This window comes from Gallinula chloropus (genome assembly GCF_964237585.1).
Source record: "Gallinula chloropus genome assembly, chromosome: Z".
NCBI classification, from domain to species: domain Eukaryota; kingdom Metazoa; phylum Chordata; class Aves; order Gruiformes; family Rallidae; genus Gallinula; species Gallinula chloropus.
In genome coordinates, this window is record NC_140089.1 from 51,793,781 (window position 1) to 51,806,688 (window position 12,908).

Genomic DNA, 12,908 nt, shown 5'->3' on the forward strand with positions numbered 1-12,908 from the left:
AAACAAAATAAAACCAAAAAAACCCTTCAAACCACTGTAATTATTGATAAAAACATTTGATAAAGCCTTAGCTACAGCACTGTATTTCCAAATTAATCACTACACTGACATCTGTTATGAACTTTCCAAGAGGTATGGTAAAACAGCTCAGTATTTTTAGAAAAACAGTTTTATTAATGAGGCTTTCTATTCAAGCATGCGTGTTTAAAAGTCTAATTATTGTGTTCCACCATAGGCAAGCTATTCTGTTAATTATATAAAGACTGAGCCGCATATTACATAATGGAAAATGGCCTAATGCTTTTAAACTACGCTTTTGTTATTATACCTTTTGAAACAGTGCATTTTGCTTATGCTACAGCATTTCATTTTCTAGCATAAGGCAGAAAAGATTCTTGCACCATAGAATTAGAACTGTTCTCCCTTTTTAAATAGCTACACACACATTTGACGTGTTTAACTTTCAACTTACAAAACATTAGCTAGTCCAAATGACCAGCAACATACTTATTTAGTTTAAAACACACACAATCAGATTAGCACAATATGATTCCCTTATGTAAGTACAAAACCTTGTGCTGGATCAATACATACAAGAGATAAAGAGACAAAACCTGCATCCTGGCCAAGAATGTTACAGATACGGTTTTTATGTTCCCCCTCATCCTAAATAGGCAACACCCATCCCAGAATCCCATTGAGCATGCTGCCAACGTTATGTATTTAAATCTACAATGACATCAGTTAGCACTGCAAAATGTAATAGGGTAAAGATCTGCACAAACCCCTACAACAGCTAGCTGTGCCATTTCAGAAAGTCCACTGTAATCCAAGAGTTCCTAACCCTTGCCTACTGCAAACAGTCTCAGTATCCCAAACGACCTAGAACAGCCAGTTTTGTTAGATTTACCTTCTGCTAAGAGCACTATGTAGATTGTGAGAGCCAAGGGCTCCATCTTCTGTCTTCCACACTTCCAAATGCCATGACAAAAGATCACTAACTTCAGCAAACTGACAGCAAGCTGGGGCTGTTATCTGCATTAACTCAAATCACATTTACAAAACCCAAGTTTTATCTTTGTTTCACTCAGAACCCTAGTACTTCAAACAGGTTTACTTTCTTATTCTTTAGTACATGCTTTATCAGGAGTTTGATCCTATAGCTGTTTCAGCTGTTATGCTTGGGAAGTCACAGAGGAAGGGTCATGGGGCAGAAAAATTGTCATTTTTAGTTCTCCCTGCAGGAGCCAGTCAAGCACTTCATACACCTTAGCCCCCAAGAGATGTAATACTTTCTGCAGTAGAGCAAAGAGAGAGGAATTAGAACACTATGGAAAAGATGCATCTTGATGTTTCTCTTCACCATTGTTCTTCCTCTGCAGGATAAGATAGAAGCCATGAATGGACCGCTGCAGAAAGCTGTGAAGATGGTGCATGCACAATCTCTTATGATCAACATAAAGAACTAATTTAGTATCCCCTGCATCTTTCAAGCAAACCTTTGTGGAAAACTTCAAAAGCTTTCAGACCGTGTATTTCCTTGGCTGCATACTAAATTAGCAGGTATTTTGAAAGGGTTTTTGTAGTTGGTCAACACTGAGTCAAGCCATTTAGCAAAGTTCTAAATGACTTTGATATTCTACTCAAAAACGCAAGCATGAATCTGATCTCATCTGGAAGGCAGTGGGGTTTGTCCAAACCACTAAACTGAAAGTGAAGAACCAACAGTTCCCTGCGAGAGAAGCCCTGGGGAGGTAGGGTTGGAAAAAAGAGCTTCAGTACATGTTCTTACTGTACCAGCTTGTGGTCTACACTTTGATACTTCTGGTATCAGATGAAGATTGAATACATTTCCTTTCAGTGCTCTGACCTGACTTCACTACTGCAAACACAAGTAGAGTGAAAGAGTTCTAAGTGCACACGGTTCATATTTTATGTAGATAAAGCCTTTTTTAACTGTTTACTTTCATTCTACTATGTACAATAATACACAGGATTCTCATGGTATGACAGTTTTGGGAGAAGGGCATTTGGGGACGATTAAGTACATAAAGTAAAATATTATCATCTTCCCATGCTGTTGCTTCTCATCACTTCTCTTCAAGCTGACACTGTCATTGACAGCTTGACCCTTTCCACAGTGAGCCATGAAGCAGCACTGGCATCTTCCAAGTAGCAGTTTTGACCAAGATTAACAGCCATATGAAGCTACTTGAATACCAACTAATTAAAAAGAAAACCTGACTTCCCAGCAAATTCAGGGATTGCATGTCCTCTTCTGCTTAACCTACTGTCTGACTTTCTTTAGCCCTCTTTCCCACTGAAGCCTTTTCTTTTTCTGTGTAGCAGGTTTCACTGAGTCCCTCTGCAGATAACAGAGAACATTTTCCTTATTTCAGCACTGTTGAATGCATTCCTAATAGCCAAATTCAACACACTACACATAGACTGATTTTCTGTGGCTTGCTGCTTATGTTTTTCCACACACAAACATCTCTGTCTCAAATGGTGTGCTCCTTGATCACTGTCCAGATAAGCAAAACATTAGCCTGAGCAGGAGCACAGATGTCTAAAATGACAATGCAGGCAAAAAAAAAAGATTAAAAAAGGGTAGTTTGTTTATTATTTATCATAAAGACAAAATAGAAGGCTGCCTAGTAAAAACCTGAGCACCTTTAACTCAAACTAAGAAGGGTATACATGATCTAAGCAAGGTTTTAGTTTCTTATTACTAAAAAATGTGCTATTAAGACATAACTATGCAAATTAAACACATACTAAAAATAGAATAACAATCAACCTTAAGACTAGCAATGCATTTTGGGAAGAGGAATAAGTGCTTTCTGCAACTCAGCTTATCACCAACGCTTCATTTATGCTATAAGGAAAACACATCATCTCAATCCTGATCAAAACACTAGGGAAACAGACATCTCTACCACCCTCTTCTCTTGTGAAGGAGAAGCAACATAGACATTAAAACCTCCAACCAAAGAAAATGCAAGCATGTTTGACAACTAACAATTCATGGATACTCTACAAACCATGGAATGTGCAAAGATTAGGTTGGATTATTGACTCATCTTTCCAAAGCTTGTCCAAGGAAACATCTCAGACCCAAGAACTCACCTACAACCCACTACTCAAGTTTAAAAACCATGCACTTCAAATGCTCCTATCAATCCAATCTTTTAACCCTACACTGCAAGCATATGTCAGGATGGTGACATATATTGCATTCTCCTGTTAGGCTTAAAACTGCCAAGTGATTCCTACCCTATCATGGGCTATTTTTCCAGCCTCCAATTATTGAACAATTTAGTTGTCCACATTAACAAAACAACATCTGTGCTGGTAAAATACAGGGCCAGTGAGTGGAGGAGGAAGACAGAAGGTACCTTGCCTGGTAAGACAAAAGCTCCTTTAACATACCATTACAGCCAAACAAGCATTCATGGCCTAAGACTACAGCTGGAGAACTTTTTCTCTTCTATTTGCTTAAAGACCCGAGCAAATAAACACAATGTGAGACTACAGTTTGATGGGGAAGCAGAGACAACAATTCACCTGTAAAATTCTGATTGGTTTTGATACTTAGCTGCTGTACTTCAACCTTACTGAAGGGGGAGGCAGACAGCTTTAATAATAGGGTTGCGATTGCTTTATGAAGGGGAGCTAATACTTCATCAACCTGACAGAGATGACTAGCTCGGTGAAGAGCAGAGTGCATGCAGTGTTGCTTATCTTGGCTTTAACAAGGCTTTTAACACCATCTCCTGTAACATCCTCACAGGCAAAGTGATGCAGTCCAGCCTGGTGTGGTGGTTTAGCCCTGGCTGGAGGCCAGATGCCCACCAAAGTCAGTCTATTACTCCCCTTCTTACTTGGACAGGGAAGAAAATATATATTGAGAGGCTCAGGAGGCTCAGGAGACAAAATAAGGACAGGGAGAGATGATCCTGTCAGCAATGACATGGGCAAAACAGACTCAACACAAAGTGAAGAAGAGGGAAACTACCTAATTTATTACACTGCACTGCAAAGAACAGTAAAACCGGAGTCAGGAGCATGACAAACGCAGCCAGATCTTAAAACACTTTCCCCCCACCACTCCCTTCCTAGCAGACTTTAGTCAGAATTTTGCTCCCTTCTTCCCTCCCATTCTCAGTACAGGGGGGACAGGGGAAAATGGGGCTCTCGGTAGCACCTTCCCCCCACCCCTCCATTCTAAGCAGACTTCCCTTTAGCCATGATTCTGCTCCCTTCTTCCCCCTGCTCACAGTGCAGGGGGGCAGGGACTAGGAAAAAAATGGGGTTCTCGGTTACTTTATCACAGTGTCTCTCAGTCCCAGTCCTCTGCAGGGTTATAAGCCTCCCCCAGCAAACCTGTTCCAATGCAAAACTCTCACTCATCTCTGTGTCTCTGATTCTCCTCATGGCTGCAAGTGCTGGCAGGGGCTTATCCCAACATAGATAGAGTCACAGCATCTTCTCTAAGTCTCCACCTGCTCCATCCAGCGTGGAGCCCCTCCACAGGCTGCAGGTGGGGTCTCTGCCTTTTCCATGGGTTTCTCCACGGGCTGCAGGGGCAGCTTTCTCTCCGGCACCTGGGCCACCTCCTCCCCTGCCCTTCTCCGCCCTTGGTGTCTGCACAGCTCGGTACATCTTCTCACTCCCTGCTCCAGTGGCAAAACGCAGCTGCTTCTGGGTTTTTTTCCCCTATGTGTGATTCTCAGAGGCGCTGCGATTTTTAGGGGCCAGCAGAGCATTCCAGCAGCCATTTTCTGCAGCCCCCAGTCTCTCTCTCAGCACCCAGCTGAGACACCTAGCAAAGTGGGCTGCAAGCTGGACTCAAAACTGGCTCAGCTGCTGGGCTCACCGGGCTGTCAACAGCAGCACCTGGAGGCCACTCACTAGTGAACAGCCCCAGAGATTCACAGGCGGCGCAGTGCTCCCTCCCTCGGCCACACAACTGGGAGGAGAGGCTGGCGGCGATGCAGTAGATGGGGCTGATGCCGCTCAGAGGCACCTTGACAAGCTGGAGAAATGCCCCCCAGGAACATTATTAAATCCAACAAAGGGAAGAGGCAAATTCTACACCTTGGAACAAACTGCTACACACACCAGGACAGAGTGGGGGCTGACCATGTTTTTCAGAGATGTCTCTGAGCATCCTAGTGAATGGAACATCAACCAGCAATGTGCCCCTGCAGCAGACAACCAACCACATCTGAGGTTGCATTATGAAATTATTACCAGCAGGTTGAAGGTATTTCTTCCCTGTGCTCAGCCCCGGCTCCAGTTATGAATTAACCAGTACAGAGAATTATAGGAACATACTGAAGCAAACACAGTGAAGGACTAGGAAAATGGCAATGGGATTGGAGTATGTCATACAAAAAGAAACTCAAAGCAGTGGGACTGCTTAGCCTCAAGAAAATAAGGCTCAGTATGGATCTTACCAGCCTGATTGGAGGAAGGGAGTGTTAAAGAAGTTGTGGTACCCAGCAAAATGATATGAAGCAAAGAATACAATTGAAACAAAGAAAATTCTGTTTAAACAGATGACATTTCTGAGATAAAACAAAAGCAGTTGCCCAAAATAGTTGTGGAGTCCCCACACTTGGAGATATAAAAGACAAGGATCTGAGCAATCTATTGTAGATCGTTATGCTCTGTGCAGGCGGATTGAACCAAATAACTTCCAGAGGTCACTTCCAACCTCTTGTGATTCTCTTGTTTTCAATAGATGGATAGGAACTCCGCAAAACATGCCAAATTCTCTTTTCCCCTGTGAGTTGTAACACAAAAAAGGCATCCCTCCTCCCTTCTCCTCCCTTCATCTTCAAAAAAAAAAAAAAAACAAACAGATTAAGGTAGAACAGATGTAAACAACCTTCCTTTACCTGAGGGGGTTGCTTGGAAGCTCCTGAAAAGCAATAGTGTTAGAGCTGGGCATACAAGATTTTCCAGCTTTTGTTATGTATCAGGAAGCTGTAGAAGCATCTGCTCTAGCCCCAGACTATGTTCAACCTGTGCTATCTCCCCGAGTCAGCGCAGCCCAGTGCTGTAACAGGTAGTGCTGCTCTACAAGCACACCTACAGAGCAGGAAATAAGGGGTGGGAACAAACTTAATCAAGCCAGGATATTTGGAGGTGAAGTCCAGGTATGCATGCACAATTTTTGAAGGCTCGTAACATTTCCAAAGTCAGTAAACATTTCAGTGAGATAATACAAGCAAAAGCACATCTCTGAAACAAATGTAATTTTTCAGCTGCAAGAATATTGGGTCCTTGTTTTATGGCACTGTGGTACTAGTGCACTCAAAAGGGCTGACAGTCTGAAGAAGACATCTGGCTCAGTTATTGAGCAAATAAATCTTTGGATGATGCTCAGGATTAATTATAAAAATCCTCCCAGTCACACCAAATCACACCTAATCCTGCTCACGCACTGGCTTAGCTCATAATGAAGGAGTTCTCTATCATGTGTACTTAACATCGGGAATATGACATTCCTTCCTCAATCCCTCACCTCATCTCTAGAGCAGGAATGCATGGTGAAAGCTTTGGTATAGAACAACTGCTATAATGAGATAAATTCCTTCATAACTCATGTCTTTCAGCACTCATGCCTGTCATAGCAATTAGCATTTTATCTGTGAAGCTGCCAATAAGTAACAAGTCTCATAGTAGTTCATTTGCTCACGTCTCTATTAATGAATGATGAATGACATTTCATCCATGTGTCGTAAGATGCTGGCAAGAAATCTCTTTATCTTACACAGCACAGCCTCCCCATCTGCTGTCTGCAAAACCTTGACTAGTCAGTCACAAGATACTGCTTCTCCATCCACCAGTTGAAGCGCAGAAAGCAGTTCATGTATCAAGTACTTTACCACCGAACAATGGCTGTAGTTCTTCACAATACCAAAAGGAAGCAGAAAAAGTAGAAGCCCTTTTCCAGTGTACTTCCAGTGGTAGAAAATTCCCTTTTTTGTTTATCATACTACAATTGAAAAAATCTCTCCAGTTTTCCACCCACATGCTAAATGTCCATCACAGACAAAGAAGAATTCTATGTGCAGCATCTTCTCCTGAAACTTCATAAAGTTTGTAATGGAGCAGAACCTTATGCTGTAATTTCAAGGGTTTAGTTCTATTTAAAGTGATCTGTAATTCCCAAACCAGACAGTGTTGACTTTCATGTTGAAAATATTTACTTTTGCCTCTGATAAACCTACCGTGCATAATTGGCATTAATTAGATAAGTCACGGTGCAGGGCAAAGATTATAAACTATTGATAGTACACAAGGAATTACTTCTGCATGAAACAGCAGTGAAAAATTCCATGTTACTTCACTGTTTATCTGCTTTGCATGTTTACAGCACTTTCTAAACAGAGACTGTATAGAAATGTACACATACCTCACCACACAAAGCATACATTAATTTTAAAATAAGATAGAAAGTATGGCAACAAATAAGATACCCACCTTGTCAGCCAATGTCCAAAGTCTGGCCGATGTGCCCACTGGACGCCTGTCTGATTCAAGGATCGAAGCAGCCGACAGCAAATAAGAATGATCCATGGACTTGCTAAGCTTATCCACTTATCTGATCCTTTTATGAATTCAGCTGAAGAGGTGGCCTTGTCCAGTTTTGAATTACCTGCTGCAGGAATGTCTATATTCTTGCACTCAGGGGCTTCCCCAATATCACCAAAATTTTGTTTCACAGTGGTGCTATGTGGAGGGTTACAGTCTTTCTGAAGAAAATTATTTCTACAAAGTTCTTGACACAGCACCAAACAAAGCGTATTGATAAGAAAATACCAGGTTTGATGTTCCTCTTCTATAAAACTGCTTGCCCCCAAACTCAAAACATGGCCGACTGTTCCAGCTAGAATCAGAACATCTATTTCTGACCAGCTAGAACTGGACACAACTGGATTCTGAAAATAAACAAGAGAGTGTGAAAATGGTGAAAGCGTATACAAATTTCACTTGTTTAAGCATTTGTTGTGTGCTCATAGCAATTTCATCTAAGAAAACAAAATAAACAGTGAGACAAGTTATTTTCATCTCAACAAATCCCAGAAATGTATAAAAGAATAATTTTTGTGTAGTCTATTTAGCTAGCTTTAGCTAGTATTACAAAATAATCTTAGTTTAAAATGACATTCTGTTTAAAGGAAAAAACTTCTCTATGAATAACCATCACAACTATACAGATTCAGATTCCCTACCAGCCTCTGACAGAAGGCTTGAAACAACCCTGTTGCACATTTGTAGAAGTAAAAATAGAAATCCTGCAGAAATCAAACTTGAGATACAGATTTTAGGTAATTTTCTAATAGTTTAAATCTGTGCTACCCTCAGCTAAGTACAGTGACAGACTTCACTACTCAAATTAACAAGTTATTTTCAGACAATGTGATGGCACCCCTTAACCCTGCTTAGCTTAAAATGTGTCTTTCATCACAACATCTACTTTAAACCCTATCATCTATTATTTACTTCACTCTGTACACTCTGCACCTATCTAAAACCATAATATTATTTATCCAATGCCTCCATTAGTTCAATCGCCTGTTTGCAGCAACTACTTGGAATTGCCTCACCATCACTGCCCTCAATGATACGGCTAAAAAGAGAGTGTAAGGGCATGAGAAGGTGAGAAGCTATTGAAGTTATCAGGTGAAGTACCATTTTAGCCATAAAACAACCACACAGAGACACAAACCTGATAAGTAAGCACTAAAGGAGATCATAAAGATGACCAAAGCTCTTCAGTCATTAACTGACAGGCCATTAAGAAACCACAGGCATGGCTCTGAAGAGCATCAGCCTGGACTTAACAGATAAGGGGGAAGTGACAGAACCTGAGTATTATGGATATCTGAGGCCGCCTGTGGATCTACACAAACTCATTAAGCAATGCTTCAGGAAACTGCCAAAGGTGGGGGGAGAGGGTGGCGAAGAACGGGCAGGAGGCAAAGTGTGAGGAGGAAGGATAAACAGACCAGAGTCACAAGCAAGTAGGCACCAGTCACTGCACTCCTCTGACTGAGCCCCATGCCTGATCACTGCTTTCTACCCTGTCTTATTAAAAACTCTCCCACAGTTCTGTGCACCTCCACTCTCTGTCCCACCTGTGGGTGCTGAAAGGTCTCACTTGCAACACAAGTCAGGGTGTCAGCAACAGGAAAAGCAACCAGGGATCACCAAGCCTGGGTCAGCAACTGGAGGCCCCAGCGTGTGCACCTAAGTGTGAGTGGTCACAAGGGCACTGACTGGAAGGACCTCTGTCTGTTTAACTTCTCACAGTCTGAGCCAGAGGTCAGCATGTGTGGCTGGGCTCTCCAGCAGCAAGGTGAACACCCCAGCCCTGGAGGCCACCGAAGCCAGCAGGGGCTTACAGGCTTGTGAAGCATTTTGGGAAAAACACTGTCAGAAAACATCCTTTACGATTTTATTTTCTCGTTATTTTTTCTTCTATTATAGAATATCAAAGAATATCTCTTAAACTGCTATTTTAAACACGTGGTAAGTAACAACTGAAGAGCCGAATCAAAACTACTGGATAACACGTTTACTGCAGAACAAGGAGCCCTGAATCTTTTCCATGTTAACTTCTTTAACTGCACACTCAAACCACATCATCCTCCTACATTTGACCTTAAGAACAAACAGCAAACTTAATAAAAACACCTTAAATATTAATACAGAGAACATACTCTCAATCAAAGATGCACAGTGTGTTAGGGTTCTTGAACTGTTTAAATTATTTGTAAGAATAATATAGAATCTCACTAAGGTAACAATAAGCAGGTAACAATAAAAGGTGTGTAAACAACACATACATATCTGAGCACCTCACGTATACTTAAGATTTACTGAGAGCAGCATATGTATTTTTTTCTATATGCAAGACCATGTAGCACAGTAAGGACAACAAACACTTGATGCAAGAAGGTAGTTAACACTATCTAGACTTTTGCTTTGAGGGAAACAACATTTTGCAAAATTGAGATTTTATAAGATATATGAAAGGTATATGAAAGAATGCAGGAGATAGCTAAAGTGATCACCTATTTACATCACCTCCATTTTTTCGGTTAAAGAAATATATTACACCATGGTCACTTTAAAAAAACAAACAAAACCCAACACAATAAACAAAATAAGACAAACAAAAAAAAAATCCTCAGGAGGTTACAAACAACAATAACAGGTGAAGAAACTATTAAAACCTTAGCACAAGAACAGTCATAACCTGAAACACTGCCCAGGCCCATTTTAATTTTACTAGCATTTGAAATTTCTTTGATCCTCTAAAATATGCTCCTTTTTTGTTTAGTATTCTACTCTGGAAATCAAAGATACACAAAATACATTCTGGAACAAAAGGACAAGGTAAAGATATAGTCTGCGCAGAGACCAAAGACCATGAAATTCACAAAGCTGAGACAAGAACAGTACATGACTAAACTGCATAAAGTTCAAATTCCAATAATTCCATCATGCTGACCTTAAAGTTCTTGGCTAACTAAATAATGAGGGAGCACATAAGCACCATCTGTTTGCAGAGACAAAGGAATCCGAGATCCTCAATAAATGAGAATGAACCAGTCTTCAATACAATTCATCTTCTTTATAAGACGTAACATAAAATCTATGTAAGAATTGCTCTCTCATTTCTGGTTGCTGTCAGCACTGATATGAGAAGTGAAAGAGTGACATATGGGGAATATTTAAAAGCCTTATGACACTGGTGGCATTTGTATGAAATGTCCAAGTGAGTGTCAGAATTCCGTATTTCTTGCCTGCTTGTCTGACTCTTCAATGAAAAGAGAAAAAAATTACTTCTATATTTACCTCAAAGGGTTAAAGTCCAATGGCATTTATTGATAAACCATTTCAGACCAGAGTTAGTTTCCATGTAAAATGAAAAATTACCCTGTAAATTATAATCTCCTGAGCCTTCATGATCTAAGAAATACTAAAATTAGCTTCATCGAACTGTTCTAAATTTGTTGTTAATCCCTCACATATGAACTATGCCTTACTAGCAATGCCAACATCACAGTTTTTTATAAATCCTGACCTTAGATTACTTGGATTGTATTTGGCTTTTACAACTGGTTTACAGGCACAGAAATGTAGGTCGTACTCTGACATGCACAGCTCTGTATTTCTAGCTGCCAAAGACCTCCAACCCTCAGAATCTCAGTAGCCACTCCAGATCCTAAAAGACATGCATGACTCGCACCAATATCTTGGAAAACAAACTCAGCATAGAATTTTTGGTTTAAAAATTTTAAAATGCCAGGCTTTCAGTTTAAGACTACAATCTGACAAACGAGTGCAACTTTCACATTTGATGTGATAATTAAGAAATATAGAATTAATACTAATTGAGAAATATGGAAACTGACCTCTTTTGCCCTACTATTGAACATATCTTGCTAGCCTGCAGAAATGCCAGTACATAAACAATGGAATTTATGTGTAACTCTGTCCATGAAACTTAAGATTTCCTTCACTTTGAAATAAAATCTCCTGCAGTCTACTTTCTGGGTTCAATTTCAATTTTACAGCTTCTCTACAATTAAGAGTAAAGCTTTTTCTCACAAAAAAATTAACCAGATAATGTCTTAGGAATTTTTCAGATGAGATACATTTTATTTTTTATGCTGACAATCACCCAAAATTTAAATACTTATCATTCTGATACCTGCACTCATTCTTGACTCCCAATGATAACAGCTTTCCTATGAGAGAGTACTACAGTATTACACTTGCTCCTAAATTTTCACAACAGTTTGAGAGAATTTTTGAAACCTATCCAGTAAAGACACTATCCAATCACTCTTTTGGGTTTTTTTATATCCCCAAATCAAAAAAATGAACAAAAAAGTCCAATTGCATAAAAACGTTACTGAACGTTGTTCAGTTCAGTAAATAATAAGACACAGAGGAGGAAAACCAAAAATACGGTAACATGAACAGAGTATTTTAAAATAAACAGAAAGTGGGACATTTTGTTTACCTAACTAAGAAAAAAATCTGCACTATTAAAATTAGCAAAAACTTTAACTTGTGTGTTCTGCTTTTTAAAAAAAAATGTTAGGTTTTATTTCTATCAGAAATAGGAAAAATATTTAACTAGTAGTAATAGTAAATACTGTACTTCAGTAAACTACCAAGCAATTAGAATGAAGCTATGAACAAGAAGCTAAAAATTTTGACAATTTTCTGGAATTCGTAAAGGGCTGCAGATCTATTTAAAGCCTGAAGTGTCATTAAAAGAAGGGACTGGTGCTGCTAGAAACATAGTAATCAGAACCTATAAATAACAGTCAGGAAGCAGATGCTAACACTGCCTGCACTGGTCTTCAGAAAATTCATGAACTTGGTAATCAGTTTCTATATTCAGCCACAGTGGAAAAAAAGCATTACAAATGGGAAGCACTTCAGAGAAATCTTTAGATGTGAACGGAAACAATTTGAAGAAAAAAGCTCTGAAGCCATTAGCAGGAAAGCTTATCTTAATTACTTTTAAAATACCTACATTTTATCATACAGCGTGAGCATAGAAAAGGCTTTTAGCTTTTTTAACTGGCAAGACCCTGATTCAGGACTACCAGCAAAGCAGGGCTCCAGAGCTCTTTCAGAAGTGGAGCCCATATGCTGACTCGCACTGTGGAGATGCACAGGTCACAGACACTGTGATTCAGACCGCGTAAAGGAATACTTCTAACTCACATAAAGGCCCTTCAGGACCAACACACAGCACATACAGACAACCCTTCTCCCCTAAAGTCTACGTATTCTACTGGAGAAGGGGATGGAGGGTAGGACAAAAATGTTTGCCAGTTACAGTGTTTGTGCCCCAGTTACCA

At 40.0% G+C, this 12,908-nt stretch overlaps 1 protein-coding gene across 1 annotated transcript in view; it reads right to left on the reverse strand.

The window, feature by feature from the left end:
• Positions 1–12,908, reverse strand: part of PIGG (phosphatidylinositol glycan anchor biosynthesis class G (EMM blood group)) — a gene marked incomplete at its 5' end in the record, with an annotated part of 87,054 nt that overhangs the window by 51,416 nt on the left and 22,730 nt on the right. Inside the window, one exon of the mRNA XM_084278416.1 lies at positions 7,498–7,955. Coding sequence (XP_084134542.1) covers positions 7,498–7,955 — 458 coding nt within the window. The remainder of the gene's footprint in view (positions 1–7,497; positions 7,956–12,908) is intronic.